The sequence below is a fragment of the Hippopotamus amphibius genome, chromosome 7 (genome assembly GCF_030028045.1).
Source record: "Hippopotamus amphibius kiboko isolate mHipAmp2 chromosome 7, mHipAmp2.hap2, whole genome shotgun sequence".
Lineage (NCBI taxonomy): Eukaryota > Metazoa > Chordata > Mammalia > Artiodactyla > Hippopotamidae > Hippopotamus > Hippopotamus amphibius.
In genome coordinates this window covers 142,609,660-142,636,083 of record NC_080192.1, presented here as the reverse complement: position 1 = coordinate 142,636,083, position 26,424 = coordinate 142,609,660, and the positions used below count along the sequence as shown (strand labels likewise).

Here is a 26,424-nt window from a genome sequence, read left to right as displayed (position 1 = left end):
CGGGTGTGTGTGTGTTTCAAAGCGACAACGGACGCTGCTTTTCCAGTCCCAGCAGGTAGGTGACGTCATTGAGAGTTCACTCACTGTTAAATAAGACACATTTTAATAGAAAAACAAATGACATTGTACACGTTGCATTTTCTTCAGAGAATCTAGAGCAGAGGATCTCTCATATTTCCATAGTCGTTCAACACCGCAGACTGAAAACAGAACTACTGAGAAAACAGCTGCACTTGCACATGAAGCCTCCTTCCCCCTGACTGCAGCGTTCAGGCTTTCTCAGATATCAATACAGAGTCAAAAGCAGTGGATAAAACTTTGCAGATCGCTTGTGCTTGTTCCTGCATTAAATGAAAAGAGACAGTAAGTTTTTAAATCTTCTCCCAAAGTAAACCTGACCCTCCTGACGCCTCTCCTAAACCTACACATCATGGTTTTGGGGAGTCCAGGACACGGCCAGCCTGGGTCGCCACGTTCCTGTGCCCCTTCAGAGAACTGCATGTGGCGACACAGGACCCGCCGCCCTTGGGAGGGACCCTCACGATTCAGAACAGCAAGGTACAGAAAAGCGGGGCTCTGCCCTTGGAGGACACACCACTTTCCCGCACCTGCTCTGCACCTGCCGTGAACCATGAGTGCTGCTCCTGGCCTAACAAGCAGCTCACGGCCTGCGGTAGGTCTGGCCCAGCTGACCTCGGGCCTGACACTCATTCCTTCTGTCACCAGGTGTTAGACACATGGCAGGCAGCATCTCTTCAGCCTTTGAAAAGACTAAACAGTCTCTGGTTTTGGCACCTTGTTTGATGAATAAGACTAAGAACCCAGGGGACGGAGACCCTCACCAGGCTGTTGCACTGGTAAACCCACAGGCTGTACTCTTCGTTGCTCGCATCTGTGGTCTTCAGAGCCAGCAAGCTTTTCCCTGCCCCCAGGCCGTCGTCATAACACACCATCCGGATGATTAAATACAGAGCGTGCCGGTGCAAGACATCCTGCGGGAGTCGGGAAAGAAGCACCATGCTGTTCTACACGTTTCTCTGTTCTGACAACGCATTTTCCAGCACGGAATTTTATCATGAGGCTTTAAACACATCCACCCACAGATCTGGAAGAAAGTAGTTTTACAGGTTTTTCACCCAAAGGGACATTCTGGGATGTTCAGTCATGGGCCAGTTTGCCTTTAGGATCACACCTTCCCACTGACGTTCTAGGAAGATGGAGTGAGATGATCTAAGTTCACGATCCTGTTGTCTATGCTCAGCTTCCAAGCTGACGGCTGCTCTGAACTGGCACGGGGTCTAAGCTGGAAACGCATTATGGCCCAGCGGTGGGGGAGGGGGGTTTGGTGGGGCCCTACATACAGAAGCAAAAGCCCCTATTCATTTACCCTAAGAAATTGGTCACTCTTAAGACCAGCTGCCAGAAATGTTTACAAAGCAACCACTCTGCAAACAAGAGCAGACCTAACTCCAAGAGAGCCCTTCCTGGCCTGCCTGACACCCCAACACCTAAAGCACATTTTCCCCTTTAATTAAATTACTTACATACTGATCTGATGTGGATACTTTTATGCCATACTTGGAAACTCCCATAATAAATTCTTCCTCCAGAGGAACGAAAGGCAACTTTCCATCTTGCTTTAAAGTAAAAATAAATTACATGATACACATTTTAAAAAATTACGTTTCATTCTTAATTCTGATGAGTCGGTTTTAGCATCTGGCCATCACAAACTCAAACCCTTTAAAGAATGTGGGGTGTACAACAGCCCAACAGGAATTTCTCTCCAAAGAGGCAGAAGAAACATCCCCCCGCCTTCTTTATAGTCCACAAGTTTGACCAAAACTCAGATGCATGTACCCCACGCTTACCGTTCACCCCGATCACGAACTGATGCTCCGCAGATCCCAGCGAGGCTTCAATATCCCCGTTAGAAAAATTAAGGCCCTCTGCTCGACGTTTGTACTCCTGTCAGCACACTGAGTGACAGGAAACGTGCGACAGGAGCTACTTTCCTCAGCCGTTTACACCCCACCCTGCTGACGGATGTGTCTGTTACCCCAGTGGCCCAGGGCTTCGGGCGAGTAAACTCAGCTTGAGGGATGGTTCCTCGGCTCTCGGACCCATGAGGATTCTGAGCTACTCAGAAACAAGTGAAGCAGCAGGTAACGCCCGATGGTTCCCCTAGCACGTTCTCCAGTTTTACCTGCCAAGTATGCCTAACCTGCCTGCTCTCAATGCATGAGACACGGCTGGCCACCAGTAGATCTTCCACATGGTCAGTGCTTCTGTGGAACCGTCTGCCTGCACCAGAGACCACGTAAATGAGCTGTGTCCACCTCCCTCACTTCCTGGGCCCTCACGCGCAAGAGGAACCTCTTGCCAGTCGTTTCTCACCGCAGGTTAAGGCGATTCCGAGACTCAGCAGCTGGGACGATGGCAACGCCACTGTCCATCATGGGGCTGTGGCGGCCCTGTTTCTACAGTGATGTGAGAACTTTAGCGGTCCTGGTCAGAGGGAAAATAATCCCAGCTCACTTTTGGGGGGAAACAGTATTCGCAGACTCTCAGCAGAACATTGACTCAGATTTGCTGTTGCGTGCACACTGTTGGCATGACTTTATGTTCCAGACTAAAGGCCAGGATGGCAGCTGTGCTGGTGCAGACTACCAGGAGTCATCTGTACAGTAGCAGTTAGACGGGCTGACATCCCCTCAGACGCTTTCATGAGGCCGTGAAACAGCACGTTTAAGGATCCCATCTCCATGAGTTAAGAGACCACAGACTCTTTTTTTTTTTTTTTTTTTTTGGCGCACGGGCTTAGTTGCTCCGTGGCATGTGGGATCTTCCTGGAGCAGGGATTGAACCCGTGTCCTCTGCATTGGCAGGCGGATTCTCAACCACTGCGCCACCTAGGAAGCCCAACAGACTCTTAAGAGTAACCAGCAGTCTGTAAACAGGTAAGGGAATCTTTCCATTGCAGTGACATCCCTTTGTTAACGAACTCAAAGACACGCAGTTCTATCTTCTAGAAACCTGGGAAGCAAGTTACTAACTGCTGATAGTATCCGGTCTCCTGCCTCTTCACGCCCGTCACGGGCAAGGGCACGGACCTTACGGTACCTCATGCACAAGCCTTACACCTCTGATCTTCCTACTTTTCATGTTAAGTTTTCCTTCATGGTGCTTTTTTTTATTTGTCTTCTTGCCCAGGATATATTTTTGAAACTTACCTCAGTTCTAGTTGGAAACAGGGTATGCACAGATGGGGTGGGTCAACACCACTGTGAATTAGATTATTCAAAGAGCTGAAGCTAATTCAGTGGAGATACAAGAAGACTTGCCAGACTGTTTTAAAGATAAGCCTGTGGTGCAACCCAGGCACCGCACTCAGCCCCCCGTTTAAACAAGGGGCCTTTTCAGTCAGCCCCAGGAAAAGCAGAAAGCACTGCTGGAAGGAGGGAGCCATGTCCCGTGGGCCCCTGTGACTTGGTCCCCGAGGCACCCTGTGCCTCCTCACCACAGTGCTCAGTGGCCTCTGAACAGTGACGAGAGCACAGCTTCAGGAGAAGCGGTGAGGAGACCTGGAAGAGCGCTGTCTCCAAAGTTGTGAGTTCACTCCAGAGTCTGAGAAAACTGAACTTCCTTTTCCTTTACCTGGGCGACATCTATGTAATTTATCAGGTCTAGCGGCCCTTCGAGACTTTTCCCCTCAGAGAGTTTCAGTTTCTCAATGGAGCCAACATATTTTATTCGAAATTCTGCACACGTATCGGAATTACTGTTGCTCTGTCCTAAAGGTGAAAAGAAAAATTGTAAGACGAAATAGCTACATCACAGGGTGCCCTCAGCCCCTCCCCAAATGGGAAACAGACTGTGTCATCAGGACTTAACCTTTAAAAATAAGAAGTTCTAAATGCAAATCTTTTGATGTCGTGCAAAAGAACTTAAAAATTTCACTAACCTTTTTCTCAGTGACTCACAATGTACTAAATGTACATATAAAAATCTCAATAGGAATAAATTATTAATATCCTTCATTTCTTCTTCAAAAAGGAGGAAACTAAACGGTCGACTTGATAATGATTGAGTACCTTTATAATGCATATGACATTTAATTACTTTTTGGTTTCTTCTCCCTTTTTACCACGTGCACGTTTAACTTTCTTTCCTGATTCAGGAAACCTGATCTACCTCTCCTATTCAGTCAGAAAAGACCAGACATTTCTTTTCTCAGTGTAGATGGAATAATGCTGGACAGGAAGTCCCTCACATAACAGATGGTAGCAGGTGAAGACAGGTAACAGGTGTGCCGTAAAGTCCAGCCAGTACAAAAGTACCACAAAGGATTTACGACGTCTGCCACAGTAAGGGAATACTCTGTGGTCACTTTTAGATTATGTTTACATAATAAAAAGATGCCCACATTTTTAATGTTTTAAAGCATCTAGGAGTAGAGACAACAGACCTTATGCTACCATATTCCCTTTTACATCTTCTCTCCTGCTCCCACCACTTTCTATGGATGGAGTGAGTCATCTGTGATTCCAAAAGGAAGAGTGGAAGGATTTTATACAAGAAAGTGAAGGTAGCAGGTTTCCAATTAGACACCGGCTAGCAGGTGGGTCCGAAGCCACCTTCTGATTTCTGCGCAAATGTCTTCAAGGGCCTGTGACAGATGCTGCCCTCATTACCATGGGCTCCCGATGCTCACGAGCTGGTGCGTCCCCGGGTAAATGTCTCCTGAATCTTTTCAACCAGCAGGACATTGTCTTACCCCCACCAACGTCATTCCAAACTAAGTCACACTCCGCCAGCCCATTTCTTACAAAGCTGTTTTGACACTTCTAAACTGTCACCACGAAGTCCTCTACAAGTTTTTGCTCCGCGACCGTTAAGAGCAGCTTGCTGCAAGGCAGCGGCTTTCACCACCCACTGCTCCCCCAACCCACGGTCCACCAGGGCTCGGGCCATTTCTAAACTCTCGTCAAAAATGGCAGAGCAGAGAAAGGAAACCCCAAATACTCAAGAACTCCTTGTGCTGCTCTGATAAAACTACATGAACAGGAGTTAAAAGCCTCCGCCGATACATGATCCAAGCCCTCCCCGTACCTGAGCTCTTGGTGGAGTCGGTATCGAGGCTTGCCACGGTGCTGGACCGCGAAAGCCCTCCAAGGCTGGAGTCTACAGACTGAGAAATAACAAACACACACACACATTTGAAATGTCATTAGAAGCACTATCTTCTCTCAAGTTCTCTACCAAATAAGTCTCTATTCAAATGACTTATTATAGCTGAATTAACACATACGAAATCAGGTCAATTATTCAGGCAGATCAACTGTGACAGATTTTTCTAAAGACAAATTCCACAGCAAACTTCAAGAAAAAAAAGAAAGACAATCCCAATTGCTCTTCCCATAACAGGATATTGCATGAATGTGGGGACAACACTCCCAGTTTAAATCAAAGCCATTCGCTCTGTCTCCTTGCAAGATACCTGATATTTATGTCGTATGTGAAAACCTACCCCTTGCTTTCGCATTATTTCCACAGAACCCAGAAGAACCCTGTGCAGAAAACGAGCAGGGGGTATTGTCCTGTTTAGCAAATGAATGGAGAGATGCAAAGAGGTGAAGTGATTTACCCAAGGTTACATCTAGTAAACACCCCAGATTGCTCATCTGCATCTCCTAATTCTCACCCCAGCATCTCCAATGACTCCAGCTACCACCTGGCCTGCAGCAGGTAAACACAGGCCGACCACAGCATAACTGTGATGTGAATGACAAAGAAAAACCAACAAAACTATTAAGCAAAATTCAAAGAATCATACACGTTAACAGTTTGTTCTACAGCATCACACGCTCAACGTGCTTAACTTTCTAGAAATAACAGTAAACACTTCTGATTAAAAAAATCACTTATTGGGAATTCCCTGGTGGTCCAGTGGTTACGACTTGGCACTTTCACTGCCAGGGCCCAGATTCGATCCCTGGTTGGGGAACTAAGATCCCAAAAGCTGCACAGCTCAGCCAAAAACAAACAAACCAAAAACAAAAACAAAAACACAAACAAAAAAATCCCGCTTTCTTACACTTCAAATGAAAATTAAATTTTAAAAGTACACTCAAATTTTTAGACGTTTAAGAAGTGAACCAAGTTGAATGTAAAAATGTATTAAGTCGTGAGGATTATTTCTTCCCTTTCTTAATAACTGCACTTGGAATCTACAACAGGAGTAGAGCTGTGCGCACACAGCAGCTCATCACCATGTCTGGAGGGCACTGACACATTGCAGAAAAACCTAAATGTTCAAAGGGTGAGGGAAGGGGAGATAGGAATTAAGATGCTTTACAAAGTCAGGCTGGCTTCTGAGAAGCATGTAACAGAGCAAGCTTTTGTGTTTCAAATCATCCCTCTGCACAGGAAAATGCCAGAACCGAGCAACCCTGAGAAAAGGAGAACAAACAGGAAAGGAGAAACTGGCCTATTTTTCCGAGGTTCTGAGTTGTAACAGCAGAAGCTTACATCATCCTGGAACACAAACCTCCGAGCCACACCCTGCTCAGAACCACACAAGGCTCGCCATCACTTCAGGGTAAGCCCTCCCTCCAGGGCCCAGGGCTCTCCTGCACCTCTCCAGCCCCACCACCCAACCTGGCCGGGGAGGCAGGCCCCTTCGGAATCAGAAGACAAGCTCTGGTCTAGTCTGTGAGCAGCAGGTCAGTACGTCTCTCTTTATCCATTTTCTGATCTAGAAAACAGGAAGCTGGGCTTCATTCCCAGGCTGAGGTCCTCACACTTAGGTAACAGCGGGGAGGTCCTCAACTAGCTTCAGGAGCTCAGAAACCTTACAGAAAAACTGCTAACTTTCCCCCTTAAGACTGCACAGGACTCCTAAAATGCCAGGTTTCGGTGCTTCTGGCTACGTGCTGACAGCTTGGTGACAACACTGCTCCCCTTGCCTGATGGAACCTCAGTGGTGTGCGTGTCCTGCCCTGAGTGTGGCCATCACCACCCCAGGCGCTGCCCACGGGCTGGGAGGGGCCCCCTGGAGGCGGACACCCCACGTGTGGGCCATGGGCTCCTCTGCTACCTCACCCAGGCCTGGCACTGGGCACACAGGCTTCCAAATCAAGAGCTCACAAGGCGAGAGGATAATTAAAAACAGGCTCTCCAGTCCCAGTCCAGCGGACCCAGTGGACCAGGTCTCAGGACTCGGAGGGCCCCGCACCCTCACATCAACAGAATTATAACTATGTCCACACACCTCAAACCCTAGAATTCAAGACATCCAGATCCTGACTGCCTGCAAATCCTATCAGGTAAGCAATGTAAAAATCAGTGTTTCAATAAGACCATTCATAGGTCCTGACGCCTCCAGGTTTAAGAATTTCAGGCATTCTATCAAAACAAAATAAAATTATATCAAGCACAAAACATGTCTTGAGTAAAGAAAAAAAAAATTACTGTTAAAGGCCTCTAGTTTGAAGAACCTCAGCAGATCTGTCACTGTCAGTACCCTCCACGCAACATCACTTAAGAGAAACAAAATTCTCACCACTTAGGGCTGCAGTCTCCACTCCACCCCGCCTACCTTGCTCTTAGTACTGATTTCACTGCTTTGGGAGCTGCTACTGCTGTGTCGCTTTTTGCCTTTCCGAAACATCTTCCACCATAGCTTGATCTAGAGGTGCCCCCTGGAAGAATAAGCTTTGGTTAGATACACTGAGAAAGGCAACTTAAATTCCTTTACACATATTAGGACTAAAAAGAAATAAGAACCATCCATTCCTCCCATTACAGGACGGATTCCTTTCACTTAAAACATAAATAGTTCCCATTGAACACAAAATTTAGATACTGTTCTTTTTCATCCTAATTCTCTTTTTGAATCATAAAATTCTAATGCAATGAATCAAAAAGGTAGGAACCTTCTTGTCATCTCTGGAGGTGGGAAAAGCACTGTTCAGAAGTGACAGACATATGTCATCTAGCTCTCAAAATATTCAATTGCCTTCCTTCACTTTAATCAAGTCAAGACTTTATTAAAATATGTATCATGTTAGTTTACCAACCAAGTCACTGTCTCCGGTTCCTGTTCTGTAAATGGCAGAGCTAAGAACTGAAGGCATGCATACCTCTCAGAAATGTGCATTTTTCTTGAAATCTTGAACTATTTCTATCGACATGAAAACACTGCAGGGTGCTACCTCTCACCTCGTTCCAGTAAGGTCAGGGAAGGAGGTGACCTTAAGTTTTCCAGGTTTGGGCTTATATATATCTTTCTTTAAATTAACGATTTCTCCTTGCCCATTTCATGGGAGCACATATATTATACTTGGAAAATTATGAACTAGCCTGCATAATGTTTCATAGTTCAACTTCTTCAATATACACTGGCTCATTCTATCCTAACAGCAAGCAAACCACACAGTCATGTGCTCTGGATGTTTTCTGAGGGTCTCTAGGCAGGCACCCGCCCCCGGAGGGGGAACTTACATAAGATAAATTAGAACCTGCATTTTACACACAAGGAAACTGTGACCTATCTTTCAGGAGAATTTATGAATATAAGAATTTAACAAATGTTTACTGCAGACTGATTCTACAGAGGGAACAAGGGAATCTGCTTACTATAGAATCCAACACTATTTTATTGGCTTCAGAGGTTCCACACACAGCAGTCTGCACAGAGAGCTTCCTTTCATTCCGACGTGCTCAATTCTCGTCAGAAAAACAAGGTACCTGGTGAAGGAAAAGAATGAGTGAATCACGGGTGGTCCGTGAATGCCCCTCTCCAACAGTTTCTCCCACTGAGTTTCGAGGGGGACCCCCCCACCCCAGTCCACTCACTAGCGTCTGACCTGAGGCCACGGACCCAAGACTTGACTCCTGAGCCCAAGCTTTTTAATCAGCCCCATCATCCAATTTATTTCTATAGATTTGCTTCCTTTGTGGAGTAACCAGAACATCTGATTCATTCTTTCTTTCTTGAGTAGCCAGTGGCACCTACCCCTACCAGGTGCTGGGGATGCACCAGGGAAGAAGACAGTAAAGCCCCCGACCTCTGGCAGCTCGTTTTTAGAAGGGTAGACAGACCAACAAGAAAACCAAATAGGAACCACATTATTTGGAACCAATAATTGCCACGAGGGGAACTAAAGCAAGTTAAGCAGATAGTGATGGAAGGAACAGGTGACTATTTTAGACAGAAAAAGGACATTCTGAGGAAGCGCGCGTTAAGTCTGAGAGGCGTGGGGGCAGCTGTGAACGTGGAGGAGAAGCAACAGGAGTGGCAGGCACGGCAGGTGCAAAGGTCCTGGGGGTCACGTCTGATGCAAGGACCGGTGAGAGGCCGATACGACTAAGAACAGGTGGAGGAGGGAGAATGACAGGTGAGAAAGATCCCCAGAGAACCTCGCAGGCCACAACAAAAGCTGAGATTTTGTTTTGGGTTTCACAGGAGGACTCCAGAGGGTTTTCAAAAAGCAGTCAGGTGGTGTGATCAGATTTCTGTTCTAGAAAGATGACTGGCTGCCAGGTAGGGAACTAGCTGCATAGAATAAGAGTAACAAGGGAGGGATGACTTAGAAGGTTTCCGTGGATAATTTATTGCAAACAATAGCCTTGCCATCACAGGACACTCTTCAGTTAGAAAGAGGAGGTGAGAGCGCCTTATTCCAAGGTCCACACAAAAGTGGGCTAAGGTAGCAGAATAAAGTACTACCATAAATGCTGGGGTACAGCATATTCAAGCACATTATATTTTAAGTACATATAAGTACTATTGATATGTGTAACAATTTTAAATATCATTTAAAAAATTTAATAGTATTGTTATGACATGCTGAAGCATCTCTTCAAATCCGTAGCATAGTAGACTGATTGGAAAATCACTACATTATAAGGCCTTTGCAACTCCTTAAGACTTCCTTCTCATCATGGGTCTAGGAGCTGAAGGGGAAAAGCATTTATAAAAGCCTTTGATGGTATCTGCCACGACTCTGATGCATGTTCTTCATTAAGCAAATCATTCTTGTCTCTAAATTATTCATGCAGGAAAATGAGGCCAAAGATTCTGTCACTTGCATGTTCCACAGACTCATCAACGGCAAAAAGGCCTAAAGCAGAACCCAGCGTCTTCCCCTCCACACCTGCTCCTCTCCTCTCCCTTTCCGTAAATTACATTATTTCCAGTAGAAACCAGGAAATCACCAACTCCTGTCCTCCGGCCCCCACATCCAGTCAAGCCCAAGATGCACTGATTATACCAGCTGAAGGGTTCCCTCATCCATGTCTCTAAACAGGGCCTGCATCCTCCCAGACGATGGCTACATACACATGCTTCTTTCTTACCTGATGAAAGCAATGGACCCTTGACCCATGAAAATGCACAAAGTGTGGATGCAATTTAGGGCATTCACAAGCCTCTAGGAGACATTTCAAGGGTGAGGGACCCTGTCGTGAAACAGGCTGGGACCTGGGACCCTTTGCTGCCCTGACTGCACCCGCACAAACGTCTCCTTGAGCAACAACAAACTACGAAGAAACTGTAAGGAACTAGAACTAGCTGCATGCGTGCACATGCAGCTGGGGCAAATCCTGGACAAGAAGATACAAAAAGACCAAAAAAACACCCAACTGCCACTTCTGAGGAGCAGAAGCAGAGTACTGCACGTGCCCCCTGCACTCACCACCACCACAGGGGTGGGCAAACCACCGAAGCCGCCCCTCTGGGCACACCGCTTACGAGCAACCAGCTCACCCCCCCCTCAGGAGCCAGCAAGGGGACCTGTTACTTGTTTTTGCTCCCTCCTGCAGCCTCAGGCGCCCCAAGCAAGCCTTGCCTGAGTTTCCTGACTGGCCTCTGAGCAACTTCTACTGCTTGGGGAAGGCCAAGAGCCCTGATCCATATCAGTCCCAGCTGGACTCCTTGCCTCTTGAACTCTTATCACCAAGCTCTGGCTACAGTGATTTCCTTAAAACTCAAGTCAGACACCATTTAACCTGCTTGAAGTCTTTCCCTGGCTCCTCAAAATTAGAGACTGAAGTCAACAGCTCTTTGCCAGGACACGCAGGGTCCTCCATGACCCGGCTCGTATGCACGTCTCCGGTCTCATCTTCCAGAACCAGCTTCACACTCAAATCTAGAAGGGATGCAAACCCGCTCGCGGTTCTCAGCATGCACTCTGCTCCCCCCATTCCCTCTGCCGGGAATGCCTTCCACCTTCTGCTTACTCCGTTCAGGCTTCTCGTCTAGGAGGGGGAGTCCAACATTACCCGCACTCCGGCCCCCAGGCTGGGCTGAGGGCTGGGTCCTCCGCCGCGTGAGTGTACACCCTGACCTCAGCATTAGTCAGTATTGCCTGCTTGGAGCTATCTCGCTCTGACCTGAGAGCTCGTCAGAGACCAGCGCTAGGTCGTCTCTGTACACCCAGGGCTTGGCACAGCCTGGCACAGGCCACGCTTAATGCACCGGACACCTTGCTTGTGAGAGAACACCCAGACGGCATCTCCCATGTACCGAGCACCTGCCCCCTGCCCCCGGTGCTGGGTGCTACACATACAGTATACACGCCTCCGACCCGCTCTCCTGACCAGCGAGGTGCCAGCACTGCAGCCCCTCCAGACGAGGAGCCAGAGCTCCAGGCTTCTTCAGCAACCCGCCCCCGCTCCCTCCGGCCCCACCCAGCCCCGCACGCCCTCCTCGCCGCTGTGAGCGCCCGCCACGTGCCGGCCGCGGGAGCGCAGGTCACAGGCCAGCACGCCCCGGCCCCGCGCTGCGGGGAAACCGGCAGGCCCCGCACCGCACGCGGGCGTCCCCACCGCGCCGCGGGCCCCAGCCCGAGCCGGGCAGCGGCCCGCCGAGGCTCTCGCGCCAGCGCCCTGCCGACGGGAGCCCGCCCCGCCCGCGCCGGGATCCGCGCCCGGGCCCCGCCCGCCCCTCGGCCCCCACGGCCACCCCGCGCCGCCCGGAGCCGGGGTCCCCCACGCGGGGAGGGCGGGGCCCGGTGCAGACCGCGGCCCCGGGGCCTCCCCGCCTGCGCCGCCCTCGGGGCCCGCGTGCCCGGCCGGGCTCAGCCCGGGAGCGGCGGCGGCCGGGCGCTCACCTCGCCGCCGTCTGCGGCCCGGGCCAGACCCCCACCGCCCGGGCTGCCCGCGCCCAGGCAGCCGCCGGCCTCGCAGCCCCGGCGCCCGCTTCTCAGGCCCCTGGGCCCCGCCCGCCGGGCCCCGCCGCCGCCGAAGCCCCGCGCAGGCGCAGTCCCGACCCCGCCCCAGGTTCCCGGACCTCTTGTGGGGCGGAACCGAGCGAGCCGGGGTCTCCGGCCGGAAGTCGGAGGGCGGAGCCTAGGGTCGTGAGCGCTCCGGTGACGGAAGTTGTGCTGTCGGCGGAGGGGGATTTTCCGCCTGTGGTTCCGTGTGGCTGTGCTCGCCAGTTAGAAAGGCTCCCGCGACCTGTCCCTCACCCCCGTTTGGCCTTCAGACTCCCGAGATGTCTGCGATTCCTGCGGAGGAGAGCGACCAGCTGCTGATCCGACCCCTGTAAGGGACCAGCGAGGGAGGGAATGAAGCCACGGGGCTGGGAGGCGAGGAGGGTAACCGGGGGGCTGGCCTCCTCCGTCGCCCCCCAGCCAGCGTCCCTCGGCAGCCTGCCTTGTTCCGCAGCTGCCGGCCAGCCCTCTCCGGCTGCAGGGGTCGGAGAACTGTTGCTCGGAAGGCGCCTGGAGGTTGAATGGGAGTGTGCCTGTTTTCAGTCCCTAGGGCGGAGGGTATGTTGGAGTTGGGGGGTGGGAACAAAGGTCTCTGGGGCGGCAGGGCGCTTTCATAGACGCCAAAGCGGGGCGAGCTGTGAAGGCACCCGTGATGCTGAGGACGGCAGGATGCGGTGAGGACCTGGATAAGGCTGTGGCAGGGCGAGGAAGAACTCCCTGTTTTGTTACCTCTAGGACTTGATATTTGCCAGAATGTGAAAGGAAATACATTAGGGCTTGCTGTGCGTTCCATTCAGCGCTCCAACTCTAGGAGAATTAGGAAGGGGGAAAGTTGGAGAGAAGAAAAAGCAGAGGTGTTCAGGGAAGATCTCAGGCCCTGATTGACCGTGAGAGGGCTGGTCTTTGACTGGAAATGGCCCTCTGTCAGAGAAGCACCTGACAGATGTAGATTGCTGCTTAGGAGGGAAATATAAATGTGGGAACTTATTCTGTAAGTGAGCAGTTTGAATCCACACACGTTTATTGTTAGACATGAGTTAGCACCACATGAACATGTGCGTTTTCCAGAAGGTAGAAAGTATCTCCTTTACATGTTCATTTAGTACAGACTCCTTGAGCCCCTACTGGAGACATAACAAGTGTTTGCCGCTGCTCAGTCCACCTGTGTCATCTCTTCCTGTGCTCAGCAAACACTGGGCAAGTGGCAGGCACTAGGGATACAAATAAGACAGAGGGCTGAGTTACCTGAATTCCCTCTTTTGGAGGGGATCGCAGTGCCAAATGAGAAGTACTGGACAGAGCATCTGGAATAACAGCAGACCATTACTTTGGAGTCAGACGTGAAATCCTGTCCATACACTATCGATTACTAGGACAGCCACCTCGCTGAACCCATTTCCTCAGGTGGAAATAGTATAGCAACACGTAACTGCCAAGTAAAGACCATGGTAGGTTCTTAGTCAAGTCAATGGTGACTAGTGTGATAAGAGTACAGATAGGCATTGCCCTAAGGCTGTGAGAGTATGCAGGAGGGATTTCCAGCAGAGAAGAGAGTGCCATCTGCTGCGTCCTGGAAATTAGGATACATGAGCTGAGTCCGAAAGAACGAATAGGAATTAAAGACAGCTACAATGTGGGGCAAGGATATTGCAGTCCCAGGAAGTGGCACGTGTAGAAATGAGAGGTCTGTTTGTGGCCAGTCGCCAGTGGCTGCGGCTAAAGGATCAGCAGATGAAATGGTAGAGGCTATCAGGGTTGAGCTTATGAAAGACCTTGTATGCGTACATGCTAAGGATTTGGGGGTCCTTATCACCAGGTACAGAGAGCCAAGGAGGATTTTAAGCAAGGATGGCATGTAGTGGAAATTATGTTTTAGGAAGATCGAAGATGCTGCTGGCAGCTGTGTAGCAGTTGAAGAAAACGGGCAGATTAAAGGACTTCCTTAGTGGCCTAGGAGCTAAGACTCTGAGTTCCCATCCCTGGTCAAGGATCTAAGAGCCTGCATTCCAGAGGGTGTGGCCAAAAAACACAGATACTAGGCAAAGAAAAAAAAAGGGTGGATTAAGTGGAGAAAATGGAGTAGGGTGAAATTGAAATTGAAACCAGCAGGACAGGATGAGAGCATGAAGTCAGAGGAAGCAAGCTGGGAGAGGGACAGAGCAGGAGGGATGACGTGCTGCCTGGAGAACAGCAAGATGAGGACTGAAAAGGGCTGTTTTTGAGGGAGAGTTTCAGAAGAATGGTGGTAAAAAGCCAGATTGCAGTGAATTGAGGGAGTGGAGGTGAGGAAATAGAGGCACAAAGTGTAGGCAGCTCTCAGGAAGCCGGCAGAGAGACTAAAGGAGATTAGAATGAAGGGACTGTTACTTGGGAATGAGCGTGACTGTGGCATGTTTAAATGCGGATGGCAGAGACAGTGGTGGGGAAAGGCCAGTGATGTAGCAGGGTCAGTGTCTCAGGAGGACGGAGTTCAGCGTGTGGAACCATGGTGAAAAGATCAGCCTTAGAGACAGAGGTCTGTTCCATGTTACAGGAGAAATGGAAAAAAAGAAAGGTGTGGGCGGGTTGGTCAATTGAGGAAACTGACAGATGAACTGTGTAATTTTTTGATGCAGAGAAAGCCCATGCCTCAAGTGAAGAGTAGGATAGAGGGTTGGAAAATTTAGGAAAGGGGAAAAGTGGAAATACTTACTACACTATTGGAATGCAAGAGAAAACTGAGCTAGGGACCCTTATGAGGGACCGTAGAGGGCCGGTTAAAGTGCAAGGCCAGGAATTCCCTGTAGCGCCATGGTGGTTGAGTTTCTTTATCTACATTCCGCTCTATAGCAGGATCCTGGTTTGAGGATGCATCCATCTCATGTCAGTCTCCCAGTAGCCTGTGCGTTCCTTGAGCTCAGGGTCCTGGTACTAGGCCTTTCCATATTCTAGGCACTTAACACAGTGCTTGGCAGATAGAAGCTGCTGGAGGGAGTTCCTTGGCGGTCCAGTGGTTAGGATTCTGTGCTTTCGCTGCCATGGCCCCAGGTTCCATCCCTGGTCAGGGAACTATGATCCCAAAAGCCTCACGGTGCAGCCAAAAAAGAAAAGGAAAAACCAAAAAATGGTGCTTGTTGAATGAGTGGGTGAATCATGAGCTAGAACGGCTGGGGAGGGGCAAGCATGGAAGGCAGGGGGTTGGGCAAACAGGTGAGGCCCAGCTTAAAGCCTTAAAATAACCTGAAAGTAAGGCTGTTTCATTTAAGAAGAAAGGAAATTTGTTTCAAGTACATGGTTCAAATATACTGAAATAACAGGAAGTAGAAGGAAAAGGGAATGAGAGTCACAGGTATGAATAAGAAGTCTATTTAAATTTAAGCTATTTGGTAAATGGGTATTATCACCTCTTAAAGAAAATGAAAGAATTTTGAAGTGCTTCTGGGTTTTTACTTAAGTGCTAATTCTAAAAATCTCATTAAATAATCTGAATCACTGCTAGTTTACATTTTAAATACACCATAATTTAACCCATAATGCAGAAGGTTGGCTTTAACCTCTGGGCTTCTCAGCTCTGTACCAGCTTCTCTCACAATTTTCACAACGGAAAGGTCTCTGAACCCCCAGAGATCACGTTTCACCTTTTACCACATTGACGCTTTTCTTCCCTGTCTTAGTAATTCTGTGGAACTTTTATCTGCCTCAAGTGAGTGCAGTCATCCGATGGAGCACAGTTTAAGTTGTAAAAGAGTTTGCATTTGTTGGGCTTTATTTTGATTGTTTTTTAATTTTATTGCTTCCCTTGAATGTTTACAGTGGAGCTGGGCAAGAAGTGGGAGGATCATGTATCATTCTGGAGTTCAAAGGAAGAAAAATAATGGTAATTATCATTTTGTAGTCGGGCTAATAGTATGTTCCTGTCTGCCTCGGGTGTTAGGTCTTTTCTAGTTCAGGAGTTATCTGTTTAGCTCCCAGGACAATGTCATGCTTGGTATATGTAGTCTCTGTACAATGTTAATGTGGAAAACTAGTACACCTTCCACTCAGTAATTTACAAACAGTAGGTAAACTGAGAAAATATGTTCTAAGATTGTCAGCTTGTCCACTGGGTCTCCTGATCTAGTGCATCTTCAAAGCCCCTCTTCCATTCCTGAAGGTTTCGCCAACCTAACCACCCCACCCGCAGTGGGAGACCCCAAGGAACTGGCCACCTGAACACATGAAGACTCCCAGACACCCCCATGTGGTGCGACGATAGGACCCTGGTCTGCGTAGGTTAGCACCAGGGCACCTGGCCTTGGGCAAGTCAGTCTCTCCTCTCAGCCCACTTCCTTACCTGGGAGTTGGAGGCACCAGGAGAGATGGTCTCTGTGGTCCTGGTTAGGAAGGCGGTGCCGTGGCTCTTGGTGGTCTTTTGGTCCCACTCCTCTCCTGCTCCCACTCTTAAAAGCACAGGCACGTGGCAAACACGGTCATCTTTTTAGTATTTATTGTGTTGATTTGATAGAAACACCCCCAAAATGAGGATATAACCCATTAGTGACTGACTTTTAAGAATTTGCCTTCTGATGCTCAAATTGCCCTGATGTGGGAAGTTTCCTATTTCTAACCATTGTCTTCTCACCAATGTTGGATCTGGTCGTAGCGAGTGTAGAGACTTTAAAAATGCTCACCATTTCCAGGGGCTTCCTAGGTGGCGCAGTGGTTGAGAATCCGTCTGCCAATGCAGGGGACATGGGTTCGGTCCCTGCGCCAGGAAGAGCCCACGTGCCTCGGAGCAACTAAGCCCATGTGCCACAGCTGTTGAGCCTGCGCTTTAGAGCCCGTGAGCCACAACTGTTGAGCCCATGTGCTGCAACTACTGAAGCCAAGCCCACGCGCCTAGAGCCTGTGCTCCGCAACAAGAGAGCCCATGGCAATGAGGAGCCCGTGCACCGCAATGAAGAGTGGCCCCCACTCGCCCCCACTCACCACAACTAAAAAAGACAGTCCGTGCACAGCAAAAAAGACCCTACACAGCCAATAAAATAAATAAATATATATATGTATAAAAAACCCCCCAAAAACTCACCATTTCTGGTATTAAACTCCTTGAAAAAGAGGTCATTCATGGTTAGAAGCAAACAGCTACAAAAAGTAGCTGGAAAGATGTCTTTGTGTCCATTGACTCTAAATGTGAGCTATATTTCAGTTTGCTTGGGACGTTGGAACTGTTAATGACATATTTGCGTATTTAATGAGAATTGCATTCCAAATGTGGAGAGTGCATCCTGACTATGTGTGGTGTGATGGATCAGGTATAATCACTGTCTGTTTGTTGAGTGGATTTTAATAAAATGTGGAGGCGACTGTGATCGTTTGTTGTGTTTCTTTCAGCTGGACTGTGGGATCCACCCAGGCCTGGAAGGAACGGACATGCTTCCTTGTATCGATTTAAATGACCCAGCAGAGATTGATCTCCTACTCATTCGTCAGTAAGTTTTTTTTTTTCTTTATTAAGGACACTGTTTTTCAAGGACCTTTACTGTAAAGATCATTCTTTACCAGATTTTAAGATTCTGGTGTTTTAAGAGTATTTTCTACTAGGGATTATACTGCAGACATCTAAGCCTGCAGTATGACACCCGCCATATTGTCATCACAGGTGAGAGAAGTTGACTGTGAAAAACTTACTTTCCCATCTCTAGAGTGAGAAGGAGGTAACATGTGCCTGGGATTATTGTGTAACTTAAGACCAAGAAAGCTTCTTTGCGGAATATCTCCTGAGGCCACTGTGTTGTCACATTGTTCTGTGGGAACTTCATGTATAAACAAGTGACATGTTTCAACTTTATGCCACTAAAGCACTTGTTATAATTTTAGCTGCTGAAAATGGGTTTGGATACATTGATGTTTAAAAAATACGGTCCTTTTCTTAATTACTTTTTTTAATTTAGGTATTTAATTTATTGGCTGCGTTGGTTCTTCGTTGCTGCACACGGGCTTTCGCTAGTTGCTGCGAGCGGAGGCTACTCTTCATTGTGGCACGCAGGCTGCTCATTGTAGTGGCTTCTTTTGTGGAGCATGGGCCCTAGGCGCATTGGCTTCAATAGTTGCGGCACATGGCCTCAGTAGTTGCAGCACATGGGCTCAATAGTTGTGGCTCACGGGCTTAGTTGCTCCGTGGCATGTAGAATCTTCCCAGACCAGGGCTCAATCCCCTGTCCCCTGCATTGGCAGGCGGATTCTTAACCACTGCGCCACCTAGGAAGCCCCCTTTTCTTTTTAATTTTTATTTATTTTTTAATTTTTTTAAAGTTTCTTTTTTTTTTATTGACTGTGTTGGGTCTTCATGACTGCACAGGCTTTCTCTAGTTGCAGAGTGGGGGTTACTCTTCCTTGTGCATGGGCTTCTCAATTCCATGGCTTCTCTGTTGTGGAGTGTGCACTCTAGGCATGAGGGCTTCAGTAGTTGCAGCATGTGGGCTCATTAGTTGTGGCTCACTGGCTCTAGAGCGCAGGCTCAGTAGTTGTGGCACACGGGCTTGGCTGCTCCGTGGTATGTGGGATCTTCCCGGGCCTGACCCTGTGTCCCCTGCATTGGTAGGCTACCAGGCTGCCACTGTGCTACCAGGCAACCCCCCTATTCTTTCCTTACACTAGAACTAGATGCATTCTTCCTTCCCTCTGCACATACCTACACTTGGTGTTCTGAAGGTATCAGTGCGTCATTGTTACATAGAACTTTTCCCTACAGTGAGTTTTATTACTTAAAGTATATGATGGATAATATTTTAAGAACTGACAGAAGCTCTTTGTTTCTTTTTAAGTTTCCATTTGGATCACTGTGGAGCTTTGCCGTGATTTCTACAGAAGACAAGTTTCAAAGGAAGAACATTTATGACTCATGCTACAAAAGCTATTTATAGATGGCTTCTTTCAGATTATGTCAAAGTTAGGTAAATCACTTTATTAGATTGATACATGCACTTGGTTCTACACAGTACCTTACAATTCAAGATATAGACCATTTTGTGTTTTGAAATGAGATGTTCTTTTCATTCACGAGGATATGATTAATTTAGTCATTCATTATAACAACTCCTCAAACACCTTTTGTGTCCCCAGCACTCCTTGGCCTTAACGTCTTTATGTAGTTTTGCATCCTTTTAAATCTTTGTAATTTGGGTGAGTATAAGGTATGATACTAATAAATAGAATTTCATGATTTTATTAAAATTTAAAACAAAATACATTACATATGTAATGCTGTATACGGAAATCTTTTTTTTTTTTTGGGTGACTGATCAAAGCAAATTGACTATCTTAAATGAAAACGTTCCCTGAGGAAGTTTTTTCCAGTAGCAAGAGGAAAATCTACTCCTTTACCAGAAAGTTGAGGCATTTTTGTGATATCTGTAGCACAAATGATTAGCCTTCAGAAACTTACTGTTTAATATGTATATTCCAAGGGTAGCTAAGATGCAATTTGTTCTTCTTCTGTATACATACAGAAGAATGGAAGAGTTATCCTTAGTAATAATTACCCTGGTTAACACTTAAATAATACTTACCACGAGCCAGGCACAGCCGTCAGTTCTTGACATATGTTCACTCATTGAATCTTCATATCAACCTCATGATGTGGGTTCTGTCGTGAATCCCATTTTACAGGTGATGAGACTGAGGCACAGAGAGGTTAGGTGATTTGCCTGTGATGGTCACAGAAAGAGACAAAGCTGGGATTTGGACCCAAGCAATCTGGCTCCAGAGTCTGTGTCCTTAACCCCTCCTCTCTTGCTTTTTGGAAGTATGTTAGCATAATATTCAGGAGAAAACTTATGTTCGATTTTTCGAGAGAAATCTTTTCACATCCCAGTGTGAAACACTCTGCATGGTTCAATGTATGTGAGTGAGTTTATCTTGCAGGAGTCTTGGGGCAGGGAGAAAGGTTGAGAAGTACTAGCCTAAAGAGTACTTTGCCTTCATTTACTGTGTCCTTTGCTTAAAATCATGCTTTATAGCTATAGACACTAAACATTATTATTATACTAGCAGAGTAGGGTTGTCCCTGGTGGTGCAGTGGTTAAGAATCCGCCTGACGATGCAGGGAACACGGGTTCCATCCCTGGTCCGGAAAGATCCCACACGTGACAGAGCAACTAAGCCCGTGCACCACAACTACTGAGCCACGTGCTCTAGGGCCTGTGCTCCACAATAAGAGAAGCCACCACACTGAGAGGCCTGCACACCGCAAAGAAGAGTAGCCCCCGCTTGCCGCAACTAGAGAAAGCCTGCACACAGCAATGAAGACCCAACACAGCCGAAATTAATAAATAAAAGTCAGCGTTTCTGAGACCATTTGTGGGTCCTGACCCATCTAGGTTAGCAGATTTAAGAACTTCAGAAAATCTACAAAACAAAATAAAACTAAGCACAGTATGTGTCTTGAGTAGAAAAAAATGAATGTTAAAAACCTCTGGTTTGAAGAACCTCAGCAGATCTGTCACTGTCAGTACCCTCCACGCAGCATCAGTTAGAAGAAACAAAATTCTCACTACTTATGCTGCAGTCTCCACTCCACCCCCCCACCTTGCTCTTAGTACTGATTTCACTGCTCTAGGAGCTGCTACTGCTGTGTCGCTTTTTTGCCTTTCTGAAACATCTTCCACCATAGCTTGATCCAGAGGTGCCCCCTGGAATAAGCTTTGGTTAGATACATTGAGAAAGGCAACTTAAATCCCTTTACACATATTAGGACTAAAAAGAAATAAGAACCATCCATTCCTACCAGTTCCATGGCGTGTTCTTTTCAGTTATAACAGAAAGAGTTCCCATTGATGGGTTTCCTAGGTGGCGCAGTGGTTGAGAATCTGCCTGCCAGTGCAGGGGACACGGGTTCAATCCCTGCTCCAGGAAGATCCCACATGCCATGGAGCTGCTGGGCCCATGTGCCACAACTGTTGAGCCTGTGCTTTAGAGCCCGTGAGCCACAACTGTTGAGCCCATGTGCCACAATTACTGAGGCCCACGCGCCTGGAGCCCGTGCTCCGCAGCAGGAGGGGCCGCGGCAGTGAAGAGCCCACGCATCACAACTAGAAAGACCCAACACAGCCAATAAAAATAAATAAAAAAAAAAAATTCCCATTGACCACAAAATTTAGATACTATTCTTTTTCATTCTTACTCTCTTTTTGAATCACAAACTTCTAGCCCAGTGAACCAAAATTGCAGGAACCTTCTTGTCAATTCTGAAAGTGTGAAAAGCATTGTTCAGAAGTGACAGATGTATGTCATCTAGCTCTCAAAATATTCAAGTGCCTTCCTTCTCTTTAATCAAGACTTTAGTAACATACGTAACATGTTAGTTTATCAACCAAGTCACTGTCTCTCCAGTTCCTGTTCTGTAAATGGCAGGGCTAAGAACTGAAGGCATGTATACCTTGCAAATGCGTGTTTTTGTTAAAGTCTTGAACTATTTCTAGGTAAAGTGTGACATGAAGACATTGCCAGGTGCTAGCTCTCACCTCATTCCAGTAAGGCCAGGGAAGGAGGGGACCTTATGTTTCCTAGAGTTGGGCTTATGTATATCTTTTTTTTTAATTTTTTTTTTTTAATTTATTTATTGGCTGCATTGGGTCTTCTTTGCTGCACAGGGGCTTTCTCTAGTTGTGGAGAGCAGGGGCTACTCTTCATTGTAGTCCCCAGGCTTCTCATTGTGGTGGCTTCTGTTGTTGTGGACCACAGGCTCTAGGTGCATGGGCTTCAGTAGTTGTGGCTCACTGGCTCTAGAGCACAGGCTCAGTAGTTGTGGCACACAGGCTTAGCTGCTCTGCGGCATGTGGAATCTTCCCGGAGCAGGGGTCGAACCCGTGTCCCCTGCATTGGCAGGCAGATTCTTAACCACTGCACCACCAGGGAAGTCCTATATATCTTTTTAAAAATTTTCAGTTTCTCCTTGCCCATTTCATAGTAGCACATATCTTAGACTTGGAAATTTATGAACTAACCTGCATATTTCATAGTCCAAGTACTTGCAAATACAGTCTCATTTTATCCCCACAGCAACTTGGCGACAGTCATCGTTCCACGTTTTCTGAGGGCCTCCGCTGGGTCTCTAGGTCCCCACCCTCAGCAGGCTCACAGAAGATAAATTAGAATCTGCATTTTGTAGACAAGGGAATTGTGACCCTTCTTTCAGGAGGATTTGTGAATAAGAGAACCTATTAAATGTTTACTAAAGACTGATTCTACAGAGGGAACAAGGGAATCTGCTTACTACAGAATCCAACACTATTTTCTTATTACAAAATATAGAATTTTTTACTTAATGAGGATTTCAAACACAGGTTTTATTTAAGCCTGTAATTTCAAAGCAAATATCTGTTCTTAGAATGAAAACTTGCTGTGAAGTGAGTAAAGGAAATAGTATTTTTCTTTTTATCTTTTAATATGGCGAGGAAACAGAGCATGGCGATTCTCTCTCTCTCCATTTCCCAGGCAACATTCCCAGCATCTTTATGTCTTTATGTCCCCCATCCCGCCACCCCTCTTTTTCACTTTGTAGAAGAAGCAGCAGCAACTTGGCACAGCTTTTGGACAACACTATTTTATTGGCTTCAGAGATTCCACACACAGCAGTCTGCACAGAGAGCTTCCTTTCATTCCCACGTGCTCAATTCGCATCAGAAAAACAAGGTACCTGCTGAAGGAAAAGAATGAGTGAATCACGGGTGGTCCGTGAATGCCCCTCTCCAACAGTTTCTCCCACTGAGTTTGCAGGGGGACCCCCCACCCCAGTCCACTCACTAGTGTCTGACCCGAGGCCACGGACCCAAGACTTGACTCCTGAGCCCAAGCTTTTTAATCAGCCCCATCATCCAATTTATTTCTATAGTTTTGCTTCCTTTGTGGAGTAACCAGAACATCTGATTCATTCTTTCTTTCTTGAGTAGCCAGTGGCACCTACCCCTACCAGGTGCTGGGGATGCACCAGGGAAGAAGACAGTAAAGCCCCCGACCTCTGGCAGCTCGTTTTTAGAAGGGTAGACAGACCAACAAGAAAACCAAATAGGAACCACATTATTTGGAACCAATAATTGCCACGAGGGGAACTAAAGCAAGTTAAGCAGATAGTGATGGAAGGAACAGGTGACTATTTTAGACAGAAAAAGGACGTTCTGAGGAATCGCGCGTTAAGTCTGAGAGGCGTGGGGGCAGCTATGAACGTGGAGGAGAAGCAACAGGAGCGGCAGGCACGGCAGGTGCAAGGGTCCTGGGGGTCACGTCTGATGCAAGGACCGGTGAGAGGCCGATACGACTAAGAACAGGTGGAGGAGGGAGAATGACAGGTGAGAAAGATCCCCAGAGAACCTCGCAGGCCACAACAAAAGCTGAGGTTTTGTTTTGGGTTTCACAGGAGGACTCCAGAGGGTTTTCAAAAAGCAGTCAGGTGGTGTGATCAGATTTCTGTTCTAGAAAGATGACTGGCTGCCGAGTAGGGAACTAGCTGCATAGAATAAGAGTAACAAGGGAGAGATGACTTAGAAGGTTTCCGTGGATAATTTATTGCAAACAATAGCCTTGCCATCACAGGACACTCTTCAGTTAGAAAGAGGAGGTGAGAGCGCCTTATTCCAAGGTCCGCACAAAAGTGGGCTAAGGTAGCAGAATAAAGTACTACCATAATCGGATGGGTTAAAATGTTGGGGCACAGCATATTCAAGCACATTATATTTTAAGTACATATAAGTACTATTGATATGTGTAACAATTTTAAATATCATTTAAAAAATTTAATAGTATTGTTATGACATGCTGAAGCATCTCTTCAAATCCGTAGCATAGTAGACTGATTGGAAAATCACTACATTATAAGGCCTTTGCAACTCCTTAAGACTTCCTTCTCATCATGGGTCTAGGAGCTGAAGGGGAAAAGCATTTATAAAAGCCTTTGTTGGTATCTGCCATGACTCTGATGCATGTTCTTCATTAAGCAAATCATTCTTGTCTCTAAATTATTCATGCAGGAAAATGAGGCCAAAGATTCTGTCACTTGCATGTTCCACAGACTCATCAGCGGCAAAAAGGCCTAAAGCAGAACCCAGCGTCTTCCCCTCCACACCTGCTCCTCTCCTCTCCCTTTCCGTAAATTACATTATTTCCAGTAGAAACCAGGAAATCACCAACTCCTGTCCTCCGGCCCCCACATCCAATCAAGCCCAAGATGCACTGATTATACCAGCTGAAGGGTTCCCTCATCCATGTCTCTAAACAGGGCCTGCATCCTCCCAGACGATGGCTACATACACATGCTTCTTTCTTACCTGATGAAAGCAATGGACCCTTGACCCATGAAAATGCACAAAGTGTGGATGCAATTTAGGGCACTCACAAGCCTCTAGGAGACATTTCAAGGGTGAGGGACCCTGTCGTGAAACAGGCTGGGACCTGGGACCCTTTGCTGCCCTGACTGCACCCGCACAAACGTCTCCTTGAGCAACAACAAACTACGAAGAAACTGTAAGGAACCAGAACTAGCTGCATGCGTGCACATGCAGCTGGGGCAAATCCTGGACAAGAAGATACAAAAAGACCAAAAAAACACCCAACTGCCACTTCTGAGGAGCAGAAGCAGAGTACTGCACGTGCCCCCTGCACTCACCACCACCACAGGGGTGGGCAAACCACCGAAGCCGCCCCTCTGGGCACACCGCTTACGAGCAACCAGCTCACCCCCCTCAGGAGCCAGCAAGGGGACCTGTTACTTGTTTTTGCTCCCTCCTGCAGCCTCAGGCGCCCCAAGCAAGCCTTGCCTGAGTTTCCTGACTGGCCTCTGAGCAACTTCTACTGCTTGGGGAAGGCCAAGAGCCCTGATCCGTATCAGTCCCAGCTGGACTCCTTGCCTCTTGAACTCTTATCACCAAGCTCTGGCTACAGTGATTTCCTTAAAACTCAAGTCAGACACCATTTAACCTGCTTGAAGTCTTTCCCTGGCTCCTCAAAATTAGAGACTGAAGTCAACAGCTCTTTGCCAGGACACGCAGGGTCCTCCATGACCCGGCTCGTATGCACGTCTCCGGTCTCATCTTCCAGAACCAGCTTCACACTCAAATCTAGAAGGGATGCAAACCCGCTCGCGGTTCTCAGCATGCACTCTGCTCCCCCCATTCCCTCTGCCGGGAATGCCTTCCACCTTCTGCTTACTCCGTTCAGGCTTCTCGTCTAGGAGGGGGAGTCCAACATTACCCGCACTCCGGCCCCCAGGCTGGGCTGAGGGCTGGGTCCTCCGCCGCGTGAGTGTACACCCTGACCTCAGCATTAGTCAGTATTGCCTGCTTGGAGCTATCTCGCTCAGACCTGAGAGCTCGTCAGAGACCAGCGCTAGGTCGTCTCTGTATACCCAGGGCTTGGCACAGCCTGGCACAGGCCACGCTTAATGCACCGGACACCTTGCTTGTGAGAGAACACCCAGACGGCATCTCCCACGTACCGAGCACCTGCCACTTGCCCCCGGTGCTGGGTGCTACACATACACTATACACGCCTCCGACCCGCTCTCCTGACCAGCGAGGTGCCAGCACTGCAGCCCCTCCAGACGAGGAGCCAGAGCTCCAGGCTTCTTCAGCAACCCGCCCCCGCTCCCTCCGGCCCCACCCAGCCCCGCACGCCCTCCTCGCCGCTGTGAGCGCCCGACACGTGCCGGCCGCGGGGGCGCAGGTCACAGGCCAGCACGCCCCGGCCCCGCGCTGCGGGGAAACCGGCAGGCCCCGCACCGCACGCGGGCGTCCCCACCGCGCCGCGGGCCCCAGCCCGAGCCGGGCAGCGGCCCGCCGAGGCTCTCGCGCCAGCGCCCTGCCGACGGGAGCCCGCCCCGCCCGCGCCGGGATCCGCGCCCGGGCCCCGCCCGCCCCTCGGCCCCCACGGCCACCCCGCGCCGCCCGGGGCCGGGGTCCCCCACGCGGGGAGGGCGGGGCCCGGTGCAGACCGCGGCCCCGGGGCCTCCCCGCCTGCGCCGCCCTCGGGGCCCGCGTGCCCGGCCTGGCGCTCACCTCGCCGCCGTCTGCGGCCCGGGCCAGACCCCCACCGCCTGGGCTGCCCGCGCCCAGGCAGCCGCCGGCCTCGCAGCCCCGGCGCCCGCTTCTCAGGCCCTGGGCCCCGCCCGCCGGGCCCCGCCGCCGAGGCCTCGCGCAGGCGCAGTCCCGACCCCGCCCCAGGTTCCCGGACCTCTTGTGGGGCGGAACCGAGCGAG

At 48.7% G+C, this 26,424-nt stretch overlaps 1 protein-coding gene and 1 long non-coding RNA gene across 5 annotated transcripts; one reads left to right on the top strand and one right to left on the bottom strand.

The window, feature by feature from the left end:
- Positions 1 to 10: 10 nt before the first annotated feature.
- On the bottom strand, positions 11 to 26,418 carry ITGB1BP1 (integrin subunit beta 1 binding protein 1). Of its 4 annotated transcripts, XM_057742121.1 has the most exons (8): positions 12,117 to 12,289; positions 8,641 to 8,751; positions 7,601 to 7,703; positions 5,113 to 5,191; positions 3,658 to 3,794; positions 1,545 to 1,637; positions 843 to 992; positions 11 to 341 (listed from the first exon to the last, which is right to left on the bottom strand). In XM_057742121.1, exons 3-8 carry the CDS (start codon positions 7,670 to 7,672, stop codon positions 270 to 272), a joined length of 603 nt encoding a protein of 200 aa, XP_057598104.1. In that variant the 5' UTR covers positions 7,673 to 7,703; positions 8,641 to 8,751; positions 12,117 to 12,289; the 3' UTR covers positions 11 to 269. The 4 variants fall into 4 exon arrangements, with proteins under 4 accessions (XP_057598104.1, XP_057598105.1, XP_057598103.1 ...); XM_057742122.1 differs by lacking the exon at positions 3,658 to 3,794 and having other exon boundaries at positions 1,545 to 1,633; positions 12,117 to 12,284; XM_057742120.1 differs by lacking the exons at positions 11 to 341; positions 12,117 to 12,289 and adding an exon at positions 26,225 to 26,418 and having other exon boundaries at positions 403 to 992.
- Positions 12,339 to 19,437, top strand: LOC130856979 (uncharacterized). The gene is made up of 4 exons (XR_009054729.1): positions 12,339 to 12,549; positions 16,011 to 16,074; positions 17,571 to 17,668; positions 19,004 to 19,437. It is a non-coding gene; the product is annotated as an uncharacterized LOC130856979 (long non-coding RNA).
- Positions 26,419 to 26,424: the final 6 nt, after the last annotated feature.